This window comes from Glycine max, chromosome 3, assembly GCF_000004515.6.
Source record: "Glycine max cultivar Williams 82 chromosome 3, Glycine_max_v4.0, whole genome shotgun sequence".
In the NCBI taxonomy this organism is placed as follows: domain Eukaryota; kingdom Viridiplantae; phylum Streptophyta; class Magnoliopsida; order Fabales; family Fabaceae; genus Glycine; species Glycine max.
The window spans coordinates 45706041-45723484 of NC_016090.4; the positions used below are offsets into that span (position 1 = coordinate 45706041).

A 17444-nucleotide genomic window follows, 5' to 3' on the forward strand; every position below is an offset into this window, starting at 1 on the left:
TATTACATGATAAAATAAAGTCCCAAATTCTCGGGAAGACATAATCTTCTAATATATATATATATCTTCTCAAAACATATAAATTTCACTGTTGAAAAGGTTTTTTCTATAACATATTTAAAAAATATCAAATTACTTATTTTTATATCTAAATTCTTGTTCCTTAAATTTAAATTACCTATAGTTTTAATAAATTAATTAATTTATACAATTTTACTATTAAATTATTTTTCATCTAAAATTATATCTAAGCTTTTAAATTAGTTGATTTTTAAATTAAATTTTATATGCTAAATTAAAATGTATCATATTATCGGTCAATTAATCTATTAATGTATTCTAAGATGAAAAATACCGACATATTATTGGTTGTATAGAATAGAACTAGGTTAAGATTAATAAGATTTCAAGTTTTAATCTTATAAATGAAAAAATATAATTGAATTTTTTTTATTAAAGGTAGTGTCAATGAAAAAATATAATTGAATTTTTCAATGAAAATGAAAATTATGATGAATATTTCATACACCAATGGTGTGACACTATCTATCCCATATATATATGTACTAATAATAATAAAAGGGAAAAAATTATAATTAATTAAAAATTCTTAAAACACATTTAAATAAAATCATTTCAAAAGAGTAAAAGGTCACATTTATTTTTTTCACATCATAATAAAACTTGTCCAAATAAATAATAAAATTATTTTGGCTCAAACAAGGACGTCCAAGACTTCATGCAATTAATATAGAAACTTATACCCTAATGTCACATTTTATTAAAGCATTGTTTTCCCACGTCTTCTAGCATGAGGTTCTCCATAGTCATTCACATAATCATCTCTTGTCACAAACATAAAGTTCGAGATAATCACAAAATTCAAACATAAATAGCTCACAGGAAGTGAGTTATCACATTTCTAACTAATAAAGGAAAACGAGACAACTAGATATACATATCATGTAAATGAGATACAACTTACTTATACATAACTCATGAATTCCACCACTTTGTCGTGTAACATCACATCACAACACAACATGTCTCATTCATTTTCACATCATTCACATACTCAAAGATTAAAGCACAATATTACTAAATCAATCAATATCAATAAATACATAAGCGTTGTGCAACAAATACACTAACGCTCAAACCTATATGCAATATGATACCATGTCAGTGAAAAACCACCCTGAGGAGCTTAGGAGTACGTAACAAGTCACACCACACAATGAATATGTCAGGTCACTCTCACTAAGTAAAATCATAAGATGACCCATCAGGGTCACTCAACATAGGCTTAAAGGAGCACTCAAACCAAGTGTTTTTACCCCCAAGGCCTAGACTCCAAAGAATCCATTAGGACCTCACCTTCCTGATTCAAGTCCAACCCCTAAAATAATTTTTTTTACACAAAGACACTGCTCATGAATTATACAATACATATGACCTTACACTCGTGTTTCAAACACGTTTAACACATTGCGCTACAAAGTAAACACTGTACATCAAACTTTTCTCAAGGTAAACACTGGTCAGGTTATTGTATAATTTACAGCTCACAACGCAAGTATTTTCACATTAAGTGTTAACCACACACTTATTCACAACTAAATCTCATGTTCACAATTTCACATCTCATAATGTCACAATCCGTCATCACATATTTACATGTATCTCACAAATTAACACATGTTCAACTTTGCACTTATATTCAATCTCAATAATAATATTATAATTTCAAAGCAACATGTTATCCCACAATTCATCACATATTTAATTTATCACTTATACACAATTTCAATCATAATTTCATGATCCCAATATAACTATTTATCACATTAATCCTATCAAAAACACAAACAAATTATATAAAAATGTTTCTCAATTCACGGGGAGTAAAACCCCTCAAACAATTTCACATAATCATACAGAAAAAATTTCAATGCAATAAACATTCCAAAATAAACCTCAATTTGATCCCTAAGGATTCTTCATTCAAACCCTAATTGCGATAAACTCATCTCTTACCTCTAAGGGGGCTCATGTGTGTTTTGACAGCGATAATGACATCTCTAACAATTTCCTGATATTTCTCAAGCTTTTCCTCTGATTGCTCTGACAAGGTTCCCAAACGTTAGAGAGAGGGAGAAGAGATTGAAACTTTCATTCCACTGTCTGCATGCAATGAGTATTTCTCCCTCCCGAGACATCATTTTGTAAATCCCAACGGTGAAGATATACGGAAGTGAATTGCAAACCTGGTATACAAATTTCATAACGATCCAACGGTTAACAAGTCCGAGATCATAGTTATATTGGGACGGGGTTTGGGCTTCTGCGGGAAAGGAGAAAGTTACGATACGAAGGGAATTTGTATCACGTCTGATATTTTTTCACAATTTCCAACGTTGAGAATGTTCGAAAATGAGTTTTGAATCTAATGCTCAAATTTCACGACGATTCAACGGTTAAGGAATCTGAGATCCTCATTTTACTAAGACACAGGTTTGAGTGTATGCAGGAAAAAAAAAAGATTTTGGAAGGAGAAGAGAAAGTGCAAAGACCATTGTCAGTCTATAAACTAACTTGTCCCTATTTATATGTATGTACTCTTAGCTTATTATTTACTCTATTTTTTTATTATTTTATAAAAAAGATATCTATTTTATTTCCTATCAAATGAATAAATAAATTATTTTTTTTCTTTCAAACCATTATTTTAATTAATAAAATTATTTCTCCTTTTTTATTTAATTATAAAAAAAATCTTAACGTTTTTCTATAAATAAAAATCTTTTTTAATTTATTTACGAAAAATAGGTGTTACAAATGCCATTATAATAAAAAAACATTCTCAAGTTAAAAAAACTGTGATTTCTATTTTTTAAAAAATTAAAATTTAATTTACTATTACTTGTTTTTTTTTAATCTAGAATATTTATCCCATTTAACATGTATTTTTGTAACTACATATAAAATAATTATGCATACATTCTTTTATTGTACTTTTAAAAATTTTCCAATTCACTTTTTAAATTTTACTTAAATTTGGAAATACTTACTCATAAAATATATAGTACTCCTCCTGTATTCATACTTTTCTTTTTATCAATTCATAAAAATATTTGATATTAGGTTCAATTCTTACGGATAAAAAAATATAAGTAAAATTCAATCTCATTTTTACCTTATTTAATAATATTATGTTTAAAATATTCTTCATTTATTAAGATATTTGCACTTAATATCAAGTTTTAATGAATGATATTTTTAAAAAATATTTGTTTTTTAATTGGGAAAGATATAATTATTCCCAATAAAGTTAACTAATTTTTTTAATGAGTATGAAACCAATTTTTTTTCTTATAAGGAAATATATAATTAACTAGTTAATGAATAATAATTAATAAAAATAATATTATTCCTTTTTTTTTAATATAATAGTATTTTCTTTAATCCTTATTATAAAACACTTTGCTGATCAATCATACATATCAATAAAAGTAATTAATTCAGTTGTTTTTATTAAATTTTTTAAAAAGTATTACTAACGTAAAATAAGCAATAACTTGTTAAAATGTATACTTACATTACTTTATTATTATTATTATTAATTTCCTAATTAATGAATTATAAGTTTGCATTTCAGCGCTTCAATTCCACTTTTGCTATGATAAGCTGCTGCATTCTATTTCTAGGCATTGATTTAAAGGCCATAAATTCTAAATTGCACGTGGTATGACCTGTGGATCAGCCAAGATCGTTCTATTGAATCTATTCAGATCGCAACATATATCATTATTATTATAAGGCAACAAATAAAGTAATCACTAAAGAAACTGGTATTTTCTTCAAGACGTTGATATTTTGTATCATATGGTCAATAATAATTGGGTGGGGGGCAATTAAAGGGTGGTTTCCTCGAAACCAGTCTGCCTCCAACACATATTGAGATCTTTTTTGGGTAACATTTTCTAAAGTTTTGTTGCTATTTTTATATAGCTGTGTTTTGATCATGATTAAGATTTATTTTTCTATAATAGTATATAGATTATATATTCGCTCGTTATCAACGGACATTAGCTTATAAGATCATCTGCTGTTTTTTAGCAAATTAAATGAGCCGAAATCAAATTTATAAAGAGTCTTTAATTCGGGTGATGTTTGATAAAATTTTGAAGATTCTTGGATCTTGGGACATAACGACGTATGCTAAATAACATGTTCACATTAGATTTAACCAAAAAAGAAGATTTAGAATGTGTGTACTTAAAATAACTCTTAATTAATATCTACAATCTTGATCTAGATAACTTCAAGAGAAATTTTGATCTACATATTTGCAATACGATCTAATCTTGTAAAGAAAATGAGGATAATTTGGTTGCTAGTTTTTTTTTTTTTTTGAGATAATAGTTTTATTATAGTGTTTAAACATGAGTAAAAATTCCTCATTTAGACAAGTGAGATTCATTATAATGTTTTTTTTTAAAAAGCCAAAACATATATTATATAGATAGATAAGGGTTGTAACAAATGACAAAACCATAACAGTGTCTCCTATGAATGCTTAGTTAAATTATAATGTTTAGCTAAATTATACTTCATACATTTATGATAGGTATCACATTTAATTATATTTATAAGTACACTTTTTTTGTGCTTTTGTATTAGTTGGTTTAATAATAATTTATTTTCCATTAATTTTATTTTATATTTATAAGTAATAATTAGATAGTTATTTGTTTGCCTTAAAGTGTGTTAAGAATTATTTTTGTAGAATTTGATTATTTTATTTTAGTTTTTTTTTGGCTAAATTATAATTTTGTTCCCACTAATTTTCTAAATTCATGATTTTGATTCCCTTAATTTTTAATTATAACATTTGATCCCTAGTTTTATAAATTGGTAATTTTAGTCCACTGTATAAATTATTAACTAATAATTATGATTATTTGAAATATTAAATTAATTATAAATTAAATAAAAATTATTAATCATTAATTTTTTAATAAAAAATTATTAACCCTAATGTGATGGTGTTGTGGGTGGAATTATTAGTAATTTTTTATTAACTTTTTTAATAACTTATGGTTTTAATTCATTTATAATTAACTTAATAACTTAATTAATCAAAATTATTTGTTAGTAATCTATTATGAGAGTCAAAATTACTAATTTATAAAATTAGGAGATCAAATGTTACAATTAAAATTTAAAAACATCAAAATCATGAATTTAAGAAACTAGAAACACCAAAATTATAATTTATTTATTTTTAAATTTTTTATTGTAGTTCGTGATAATAACAAAAAAATCTTTAATCGGTGTTAGTCACTTTTCTTCTCTTGACCATTATTTATACGAGAATCATCTTTATTTAACAAATTAAAAAATATATGAAAAATAAATTATTACAAAAACTTAAATTTCACTTACCAATTATTCTTGTTTCTAAAAAAAATAAACTACTAATTATTTTAAATTTTAAAATTAACATATATAAGATTTAATTACGATTACATTCCTTATTAAAAAAAAACTTGAATTCATATTAAATTTGGAAATAATATATTCTTTGGAACACATTCTTTATTAATATTAATTTAAATTTATTAGATATAAAATATTGCTATTCACATTTTTTATTTATAATTTCTAATAAAATAATTAATATTAGAGAATAATACTTGGATTTTGGCAATTAAAGTAAATTGGAATGGTTTATAAAGTAGCGTAGGAAGAGAAGAGAATGGACCGAAATCCGTTAAAGGTGGGAGAGGAGAGTTGAATAGTAAGCACATCACGAAAGCAGAGGGAAGAAGTTGGCGAAGTTACAGGACGGGACGTATTGTGTCGTTTCCAAGAGCCACTCGATCAACTCGATCCACAATATTCCACTTAATACTCACTTTCACTTTCTCTTCTTTCTTTCACAATTTCTCTGCATCGATCTCTAACTCATAATTACTTGCATGTCTCTATGAACATACTGCTTAAGGCCACCAAAACTTTCCACTTTATTACACCTCAATAATGGTACGTCAATACTCCTTTCGTAGATTACATGCATAACAAAATTAACAAATTAAATGATGATCCATCTGCATGCATATATGCAGGGGACTCCAGTGAACATTATTGCGGGTTCTCATGTCTGGGTTCAAGATCCACAAGTATGTTGGATTGATGGACAGGTATCCAAAATCATCAAAGGAAATGATGCTGAAATTGAAGCAACCAATGGAAATAAGGTTAATTTGTGCTTGCTTTCTACTTTCTAGCCTCACAACAACATGATATTGTAGTAATTAAGAATTGTTACCTGTGTACGTGTGTTTGTATTTTGATTATTACTAGGTTGTCGCAAAGTTATCAAATATATATCCCAAAGATACAGAAGCTCCTCCGGGTGGAGTGGATGACATGACTAAGCTTTCCTATTTGCATGAGCCTGGAGTCCTCCAGAACTTAAAAACTAGATATGAACTGAATGAAATATACGTATGTATGACTCTCTTCCCAGCTTTAATATCATCAAATCCAGCATTGTTTATTTATTATAGCCCAACAACTTGTTACCTTTTTTATTTTATTAATTGCTGTACATGCACTTGGCAGACTTATACGGGAAATATTCTGATTGCAATAAATCCATTTCAAAGACTACCTCATATTTATGATTTGCACATGATGCAACAATACAAGGGAGCACCATTTGGAGAGTTGAGTCCTCATGTATTTGCAGTTGCTGATGTTGCATATAGGTAATCTAATTAAATTTCTTCTAATTATAAAACAAAGTCCGGTTCTGCATGCATTGAACCAAATTTTAGATTGATGAATTCATTAATAATACCAGGGCAATGATTAATCACGACGGGAAAAGCAATTCAATTCTGGTCAGTGGGGAAAGTGGAGCTGGTAAAACCGAAACTACAAAAATGCTTATGCGCTACCTTGCTTTCTTAGGAGGTAGGGCTGTCACTGAAGGACGAACCGTTGAACAACAAGTTCTTGAAGTATGATACCACAAATCACACACTTTTTTTAACTAATAATTTTTTCCTTTTTTATTTATTTCTAGCAATAACATTCCCTCTTTTTTTCTTTTTCTTTTTTCTTTCTATTAAACTTTGACTCATTTTAGACTTCTGCGTTAACTGATCTGAGTGCAGTCAAATCCTGTTCTGGAAGCATTTGGCAATGCTAAAACTGTCAGGAATAACAATTCTAGGTGAGTCTTACACGTGGAAAGTAAATAATTTCTAGTTTTATTCTCTTTGATACGTACCCTGGTATTTTGTTGAGTACTTGTTACATGTGAGCAACAAATTACAAAGGATTGTTTGTATTTCACTCTCCCCAATAGCCTGATATATAAATTAACTTTGTCGCCATTTTGTCTCATTGCATTCCCCCAGTTCTCTATTATACTGCCAGAATATAATATGTTATGACAACAGTTAAATTTATAAATTGCTGTTTATCAATTTTCTTTCCATAAATGAAACATTAACTGCTACATCATGCGAGTATCTAAGTTCAATCTTTTACCAATAAATTAGTTTCAAGTTCTCCTTCTCTTAATGGTGCAGTCGTTTTGGTAAATTTGTTGAGATCCAATTTGATAAGAGTGGAAGAATCTCAGGAGCAGCCATTCGAACATACCTTCTAGAGAGATCTCGGGTTTGCCAGATTAATGATCCTGAACGAAACTACCACTGCTTTTATCTTCTTTGTGCTGCACCACAGGAGGTTACTTGCTGCATAATCCACTTTTTTGAGGGATTTTGTTTTCAATTATATAATAAACTCATTGCATTTTTTTGCTAACAGGAAATTGAGAAATACAAATTAGGAAATCCCAAAACGTTTCATTACCTTAACCAGTCAAAATGCTATGAACTGGATGATATAAATGATTCCCGTGAGTATCTTGCTACCAGGAGAGCTATGGATATTGTCGGAATAAGCCAAAATGAGCAGGTGTTTGTTTTTCATGAGTATGAGTTTAGCTTCTTTCTTGCTAGAATATGGAACAATGATTTTCCTAGTTCTTACCTCTCCGCTTCCCCTTGATGTCTTTTTGTCAGGAAGCAATTTTCAGAGTTGTTGCTGCAATTCTTCATATAGGGAATATTGATTTTGCCAAAGGAAGGGAAGTTGATTCATCAGTTCCAAAAGATGACAAAGCCAAATTCCACTTAAAAACAACTTCTGAGCTTCTTATGTATGGATGCCACTGTATTATTACTCTCTATGCCCATATGATTTTTGACTGCCTTTTTAAGATGATTGCCATCATTGGATTTCTCATTTTATCAGGTGCGATGTTCGTGCCTTGGAAGATGCATTATGTAAGCGTGTCATGATAACCCCTGAGGAAGTTATAAAACGGAGCCTTGATCCCCAAAGTGCAGCAATCAGCAGAGATGGCTTAGCAAAAACAATTTATTGTAGGCTCTTTGACTGGTAAGATGCTGAAAATGGAAAAGGAACCCATAAAATACACGAGGTAAAAAGATTTTGATCCCTTGTGCATTAATGTGGTGGTTAACAGGTTGGTGAACAAGATTAATAGTTCAATCGGACAAGACTCCAATTCTAAATCTTTGATTGGGGTGCTTGATATCTATGGTTTTGAAAGCTTTAAATCTAACAGGTAATATATTGAGTTCAGAAGAAGAAACATGCCTATCTATACAAGTACTTCACACTACTGAAAATATTGAAAGCAACTACCTCTGCTTGTTTTCAATCCTTTGTAACTTATTTTCAGCCTATCATGCTCTGCAGTTTTGAGCAGTTCTGCATTAATTTTACAAATGAGAAGTTGCAGCAACATTTCAATCAGGCAACATCTAAGACCATGATAAGCACTTAAAGTTTTCTTATGACCATCTTTTCTCTGCTTAAACATTTTTTTTGTGAATTCCAGCACGTGTTTAAGATGGAACAAGAAGAATACAAGAAGGAGCAAATCGATTGGAGCTACATTGAATTTGTTGACAACCAAGATGTTTTGGACCTTATTGAAAAGGTCCCATCCTTCTTTCTTTTTTTTGTCACTTTCTTTGAGGACGTTTAGTTCATTTTGAGTTCGAAAGTAGTCAACTTCTATGTTCAGAAACTTAACGAAGTAGAAAGCTAATGCTACTATGCTTTTGATATGCTTATTGTCTTATCTATTTAAATTCCATTCCACAATCTATTTTGTGGACTATACATCCCCTTTAAGTAATGAAAATTCTATTAATCCCAATTGGCAAAGATCAACTAAAGATTTACAAAACAACTGCCCACATTTATACTAATTTTTTACAGGTTTCTCCCTTTAAAGTTCCACTAAAGTTCAATCCCTTTTTCAGGTTATCTTTCCAGTATTGTCCTCTTCTTCTTTTTGTACTAATCTTATACATTGTTTTTCATCATTGCAGAAACCTGGAGGAATAATTGCACTCCTTGACGAAGCTTGGTAAAATATTGTTTGCTTCCCTGAATATCTTCATTAATAGGATGGAGATTCATAGATTTCTAGATGATTTTTAGCCTTTTCCTTTCGGTGACATGGACCAGCTTTGGCCATATTGTTTTAAATAAAAAAACTCTGCTACAATCGATATTGATTTACTCCTTCATTCTAACTTCCCCCTTCTCTTGTCTTGCAGCATGTTTCCAAAGTCTACACACGAAACATTTTCAAACAAGCTTTATCAAACATTTAAGAATAATAAGCGCTTTATTAAGCCAAAATTGTCTCGAACAGATTTCACTATTTCTCATTATGCTGGCGAGGTATGACTTAATCTCATGGCACCGGCTTCTGCAAAAAATAAGAAATCTTTGTTAATTCATTATTTCAACTGTCATAAATGTGCAGGTGCAGTACCGGTCTGACCAATTTTTAGACAAAAACAAGGATTATGTGGTTCCTGAACATCAAGATTTATTGGGTGCTTCCAAATGTCCTTTTGTAGCTGGCCTTTTTCCTCCACTTCCAGAAGAGACATCGAAGTCTTCCAAGTTTTCTTCAATTGGTTCTAGATTTAAGGTATCATTCTTTTCTCTGGTCTTTATTGCCAAATGTATGGACTTTGTCAAAAAAATAATAAGCATGATGCATCAACATGTACCCATGACATGGCCATCAAAATTGAACTGTAGTCTTACAATCAGGGTGCTAACAAACCATGTTTTCATATCCCGAATGATGCAGCTGCAACTACAGCAATTAATGGAAATACTAAGCTCTACAGAGCCTCATTACATTAGATGTGTGAAACCAAACAACCTCCTCAAGCCAGCAATTTTTGAGAATGCCAATATTATACAACAACTTCGCTGTGGTGTGAGTATAGTTTGAAAATTTAACTTGATATTCCTCCGTTATTTCACTCTTTGTACGATGGCTAGTACAAAAGTAAGGCCTTGGTATCTTCACATTTTCAACCTTTCTTCAGTTGTCTCTAATGCTTGCCCATACAGGGTGTTTTGGAAGCAATCAGAATCAGTTGTGCTGGCTACCCTACTCGCCGTGCTTTCTTTGAATTTGTAAACCGATTTTCCCTTCTTGCTCCAGATGTCACAGAAGCACAGTAAGAACTCTTCTTTCATATCTTTTATGCTCAAGAGGAAGGAAGTTTTGGCTTTATGTTTTCAAACAGTTTGGTACCAAATTTCCCGAGTGCTAAATTGCTATGTTTTTTCACCTATGGGCAGCCATGATGAGAAGATTGTTTGCCAAAAGATACTGGAAAAAGCGGGGCTTAAAGGATATCAGGTACTTCAAAATGTTTCGCCAGAATAATTATTTGACTCTTGTTTTCTTTTTTACATATAATTAAAGCTCGTGTGGCCATAGCAACAGCTACAATTCATGGATAATTATATCATTAATATATAATACCTCTTTCAGCTATAACTAATAATTAATGTCAGCAAGGATATTGTGCAATCACGCATCACATAACATGCATATATGTATGTAGTTATGCTCCACTCACACTCATGGCCACAATGTTCATTTGATTGGCTGTCAATTGTGTAGATTGGAAAAACAAAGGTATTCCTAAGAGCAGGTCAGATGGCTGAACTAGATGCACAGAGAGCTAAAAAACTCAGTAATGCAGCAAAAACTATCCAACGGCGTATACGAACCCATCAAGCTCGCAAACATTATCTTGAACTACGAAACAAGACTATATATATGCAGTCTGTGTGCAGAGGTGAAATATTATAAAAGTGAAATAACCTAAATCATTTGTTAGGTAGGATAGGTGCAATATCGTATGGACTTCCTAAATAGAATGGCATATCTCAGTTCAGTAGGACATCTTACTGCTTAATCAGTCTCCTTTCTCTACATATTTTTAATTTTCACATTTATAATATGTTTTATAGGAAGACTTGCATTCAAACTTTATCAACACAAGAGAAGGGAGGCGGCTGCTGTGAAAATTCAGAAGAACATACGCAGATATGAAGCTAGGAATACCTATATTAAACTCCAAGCATCAGTACTTACTTTGCAAACAGCTTTAAGGGCAATTGCTTCCCTCAAAGAGTTCAGATTTAGGAAACAGACTAAAGCTTCCATCATTATTCAGGTTACAGTTGACTAATATATGATTAGGAGCATCCATAAGGGTCATCAGTATTCAATATTTAAATTCTCGAAAAATTGCAGGCTCGGTGGCGGTGCCACAAAGCTGCTTCATATTATAAGAAGCTCAAGAAAGGTTCAATTGTCACACAATGCCGATGGAGGGGGCGCATGGGCAGAAAAGAACTTAGGAAAATGAAAATGGTAAGTTTCTACATTTTCCATTGTTCCTAATTTATCTTTTTGAGTACCCCCATCATTTAACAGAACCCTCAGAAACAGGGGAATGAAAATGCATCCAACCTATATAACTGAAGCCATACAAGGCAAAAAAAAATCCGATATTTTCTGTTACAAAAGCAAGTTTCATATCAGAAAGGCTTATAGTTTTATACAATGTTCATATCCACATGGGCTGAAGTGAAGGTCATGCGATATTTCTCCAACACAATCCTTTTTCCTTAATAGTTTTATGAATGATCAAACGGAACCAATTAAGCTGCTCCTATGACTCATTGTTTCATGTTTAAGTAGCACAAAGCCACAAACCTTGCTTTATTTACTATTCCTGATTCGTTTACGTCTTTCTATCTACTCTCTCTTGACATTCGTATCCCTTTGCTAGGCTGCAAGAGAAACTGGCGCGCTTAAAGACGCAAAGGACAAGCTTGAAAAAAGAGTGGAGGATATCACTTGGCGTCTTCAACTAGAGAAAAGTTTAAGGGTGAGATATATGCTTTGCAGATACATAAATTTTGGAGATCAATTTCAGCATAAGAGACAGCCCTAAAGAAAACTATTTTGAATCCTGCAGACCAACCTAGAAGAATCCAAATCACAAGAGATAGCAAAACTGAAGAATGCACTGCAGGAGATGCAGAACAAAGTTGATGAATCCAATGCATTGCTTATAAAGGAGAGAGAGAATGCAAAGAAGGCCATTGAAGAAGCACCTCCTGTTGTTAAAGAAATTCAGGTTATTGTTGAAGACACTCAGAAGATTGAATCACTAACATTGGAAGTTGAGAGTCTAAAGGTAAGAAAATTCGGTTTTACAACATTTAATCTTTGTTGGGCAACCCCAATTTCAATCATGCTTCTATTTCTGCATAAAATGCTTCTTAAAGTGAAATATTGTAGAGAATATGTACTTCAACGCATACAACTTGTAACATTCTTTGAGTGGCTCGTGAATTCTTATGCCTCTTTTACTACTTTTCATTGGTTAATTGGAACAAAGTTTCATAACATTGTTGAATCCTTGGCAAGCATACCAAAGTATCATACAAATAGTATAAAATTAAAAGTATGAGAATTATATCCACAAGGACTTGTTTGTATCAAGCTATTTGTACAAATTCAACAACTAGGCAAAGGATAATTTAGGTTTTTAAGTTAAGGTGATTAAAAAAACAATAAAAGCAGAACAATTAAAAGGTGAGCATAAACACAAATAGTTGGTGGAAAAAATAAGCAAAATGCAACAAAATAAAACAGGTGAAGAATTTTGGGAATTTAGGGTTTTGGAAGCCATGGAGGATCAACAAGCTCTGTTGATGCGCGAAACAATAAAGTGGATTGACATCATTGTGCATTCTCTTCTAAATTCTAATTAATACTTGATACTCAACAAAATATATTATTCATAATAGATGAAAATCAGACAGTTAGTGTCCTACCACATGATGATAAGAATGATTAAATTAAATGTTTATGCATGAGGAAAATAATCTCTTTTTAAGCTTATAGCAGTATACTTAAGTTGTTGTGTATAATGGTTATCTCGTCTAAATGTTGTTGCCTTGGGATTTTTTCTTCTCACAGACATCCCTTGAGTCGGAGAAACAGAAAGCTGACGAGAAATATAATGAAGCCCAAGCTTGTAGTGAAGAAAGGGGGAAAAAATTAGAAGACACAGAGAAGAAGGTTCGTCAACTCCAAGAATCCTTAGCCAGGTAATATATTCTTTTTGAAGAGAGTTTCTCTCTCCTGAGGAGTATGCTAAATGTAATATTATTGGTAAACTGATCAAACATTATTCTTTCTGTCCTTCTTCCCTGAGTAAAAATAATAATTATTATTGTTACTACTATGCCGGATGAATTTATATCTAATTATGTGAGACGAATGACCAAATCCACATAATTCTTTGATTAGGCTAGAAGAGAAAATTACTAACTTAGAATCAGAGAATCAAGTTCTGCGTCAACAAGCCCTGTCCATGGCACCTAATAAGTTCCTCTCAGGACGCTCTAGATCAATCATTCGGGTACTCCTTAGCTTGGAATGAATCTTATAAACATAATAATAATATGAATACAAAGATGGTTTAAAGCATTTTTTATTATCTCTGTTGATAGAGAACGGACAGTGGACATCTTGGAGTTGAAGCAAAGACAACTTTGGTAATTAAATTCATTTTAAATCTTTGTTACTTGTTTTGGATATGTATATGAGGATTTGACTTGCCTTCGTTTTTTGACTTGATAAACTAATCAGGATATGCATAGCACATCAATGAACCACAGGGAATCTTCGGAAGTGGAGGATAAACCACAGAAGTCACTAAATGAGAAACAACTAGAGAACCAAGACTTACTCATTAAATTCATTCCTAAACAGATAGGTTTTGCTGGGAATAGACCAATTGCTGCTTGTATCATATACAAATGCCTCTTGCATTGGAGATCATTTGAAGTTGACCGTACTAGCGTTTTTGATCGTATAATTCAAACTATTGGGCATTCAATTGAGGTGTAAAATGCTGAACTTTCGTGTGATATGATTTCCTTCTTTGGCATATTTATCTCACTAAAGTTTTATTCGACCTCAGACCCAGGATAACAATGATGTTTTGGCTTATTGGTTATCCAACACCTCTACACTTGTCTTGTTACTCCAGCGCACACTTAAGGCAAGTGGTGCTGCTGGAATGGCTCCTCAACGACGTCGTTCTTCGTCAGGGACAGTGTTTGGGAGGATGACTCATGTGACGAAATACAACTTCTTATTTAAACAGATTAAGTTCAATTGAGAAACTTTCCTTCTTCAGATAAGTAAAAGTAAGGTCTTTCTTATTACTTTTGTTGCAGAGTTTCCGTGGAACTCCAGCAGGAGTCAATCTTTCCCTAATCAATGGTAGCATGAGCGGAGGCATAGATGCGTCGAGACAAGTTGAAGCCAAGTACCCTGCTCTTCTTTTCAAACAGCAGCTCACAGCTTATGTGGAAAAGATATACGGAATGATTCGAGATAACTTGAAGAAAGAAATTTCTCCCTTGCTTGGGTTATGCATCCAGGTATAACAATTTCTTCATTATCTACCATGCAAATTTATTAAGCTTTTCCTTTGCTGGATTGCCTTTTAAATTCACTGATTCAATATGTATCGTTTGAATTGAACATGGTGAGATAGGCGCCTAGAACATCCAGAGCGAGCTTTGTTAAGGGATCATCACGTTCAGCTGCAACCACTGAAGCCCAGAAAGCTTTGATTGGTCACTGGCAGGAGATAGTTAAGAGCCTTGGGAACTTTTTAAATACTTTGAAAGCAAATCATGTTAGTCCAACCTCCTTTGACTTTATCATCTTTTTTTTTCTTTCTAATTGATGCTTTCTCATAGCAAAATTCGCTAAGAAATGCTAGTTCTGGCTCTTCACGAAAACATATTAAATTACATTATTATAGTGAAATCACAGGCTTCTATTGAATTTTTTGTCTCCTGAGTTAGACATAATTTTTTTTTCTTTCTAATTTCCAATATTATATATATAAAGTTGGTTTGTGTTACTACATGATTTTGTATATAATTAAAATAAGAAGGCTAATGTATATAGGGAGGGCTACAATACATGATTTTGTGAAACCTCGGGGAGGTTCATGTATTTTATCTTCTTCCCATAATTTTCTTTTCGTTTTTTCTTTGGTGAGCCTGTATTATTTAGTGCTGTTGGAGTAAAATATGTTTGTTCTGCTTGATTTTGGCAGGTTCCCCCATTTTTGGTTCGTAAGGTGTTCACTCAAATTTTTTCCTTCATCAATGTCCAACTTTTCAATAGGTTAGTTAGTTCTACTTTCATTGTTTTGGGGCTGTTTTTTGTTCTGGAAACCAGAATTCTCATTTTTATAATCTTGCATCTTCATTTTTCTTGTAGTCTTCTTCTAAGACGGGAGTGCTGCTCATTTAGCAATGGAGAATATGTGAAATCTGGTTTGGCTGAATTGGAGAATTGGTGTAATAATGCCACTGATGAGGTGCATTACTTCACATTGCTGTTATACTATGCAATTCTTTTAATTTAATAAGGTATAAATATATACTAACCTCACCCTTCTCCCTTCCTTCTCCGGGGAAAAAATGCAAATGCAGTACGCCGGTTCAGCTTGGGATGAGCTCAAACATATAAGACAGGCTATTGGATTTTTGGTATCTATCTATCTTGCGTGTATCCATCTGATATGCATGGTACTTGTTCTAATGGTCAGTAAGATAGTAAAATATTAAAAACTGACCTTCCCTGCCCATAATTTAGGTCATACATCAGAAACCAAGGAAAACGCTGAATGAAATAACTCATGAACTGTGTCCAGTAAGTGAAAACAATCTTTTACTCTCTAGTTAATAATTCACTTTCCCAAATACCTACCATTTTCACTTCCATATTCACAGGTCCTGAGTATACAGCAGCTATATCGGATAAGCACCATGTACTGGGATGACAAGTATGGCACACATAGCGTATCCCCTGATGTAAGTCTTTATACTACTCAAACTAGCTAGATTTAAAATCTTCTATGCCAGAAAGCTAGCTATCGAAGGCGGTGTGCAGAAAAAAACTATGTTGAGCTTTGCCGTATCAATGTTTACATCTAGGTCATATCCAATATGAGAGTGTTGATGACTGAAGATTCAAATAATGCAGTTAGTAATTCTTTCCTGTTGGATGATGATTCAAGGTAAGCCGGATATTGTTCAACCATGAAATACTAATTATAAGTAATTAGTAGTTTTTATTATATTAAAAAGTTTAGACCTTGTCATTAACCAATTGGAAGCATATATCTACTTTGCAGCATTCCGTTTTCAGTTGATGACATATCGAAGTCGAAGGAACCCATAGATATCTCTGATATAGAGCCCCCACCAGTAATACGTGATAACACTGGCTTTAGTTTCTTGCTGCCACACCCAGACTGAATATTCTCGAGACATCAAATCATATTCAGCTAGATTTTATTTTGGGGAAACTAGATTTTTCTGTGCTTTGGTTACCTCAGAAAGAATATTGTATTTAACATGCCAAATTTATTTCTTACTAGTTTGAAAAAGGGATGACATGCATAGTGCAGATCTTGCGGGGCACAAGCATACAAGTCTTTTTCCATCCAATTTTCCCCATTTCCTTTTCTATCGGGATATGTCACTCGTAAGCACCTTATTTTTCTTAGGATAAGATTTTGTACCTAGAAACATAGAAATTTCACCAAATTTTACAGGAATGAACGATGATTGCCTAAGGCCAACAGTTTCTATCAACAAAATACTTTATTTATAGACTTTTTAAAAAAAATTAATCAAAAAAGTTATCTAGAAATTTAGAATAACTCACACAACTTCTTCAATGAGTCTTAACACTTTTAGATCTACTTATTCACATTCTCATTCTATTTTATTTTCCAGTTCTTTTTTAACCTATTACTATGAAACAATGAATTTTGACATACTATCTTAACAATAAACAGTGAATAAGGGTCCAGACTAGTTCATGACATTATAAGTATCGATGATTTTATTTCATATATTTTATAAATTTTCATTTAGTCTTCGAT

The 17444-nt window shown here is 31.9% G+C and overlaps 2 protein-coding genes across 2 annotated transcripts; both read left to right on the plus strand.

The window, feature by feature from the left end:
* Window positions 1-6125: 6125 nt before the first annotated feature.
* Window positions 6126-9046, plus strand: LOC121174579 (myosin-11-like). The gene is made up of 10 exons (XM_041013956.1): window positions 6126-6263; window positions 6370-6513; window positions 6631-6776; window positions 6872-7031; window positions 7188-7246; window positions 7608-7767; window positions 7849-7998; window positions 8106-8242; window positions 8338-8484; window positions 8573-9046. Exons 1-10 carry the CDS (start codon window positions 6126-6128, stop codon window positions 8676-8678), a joined length of 1347 nt encoding a protein of 448 aa, XP_040869890.1. The 3' UTR covers window positions 8679-9046.
* Window positions 9047-9423: 377 nt separating this feature from the next.
* LOC100800225 (myosin-2) lies at window positions 9424-17123 on the plus strand. The gene is made up of 25 exons (XM_014774030.3): window positions 9424-9487; window positions 9681-9807; window positions 9893-10063; window positions 10229-10360; window positions 10498-10607; window positions 10732-10792; window positions 11060-11237; window positions 11413-11618; window positions 11699-11818; window positions 12240-12338; window positions 12429-12650; window positions 13439-13569; window positions 13772-13883; window positions 13975-14019; window positions 14114-14368; window positions 14448-14603; window positions 14707-14913; window positions 15030-15173; window positions 15603-15673; window positions 15770-15869; window positions 15985-16041; window positions 16148-16204; window positions 16285-16365; window positions 16489-16571; window positions 16689-17123. The coding sequence occupies exons 2-25, from the start codon at window positions 9682-9684 to the stop codon at window positions 16810-16812; spliced, it is 3048 nt and encodes a 1015-aa protein (XP_014629516.2). The 5' UTR covers window positions 9424-9487; window position 9681; the 3' UTR covers window positions 16813-17123.
* The last annotated feature ends 321 nt before the right edge of the window (window positions 17124-17444 follow it).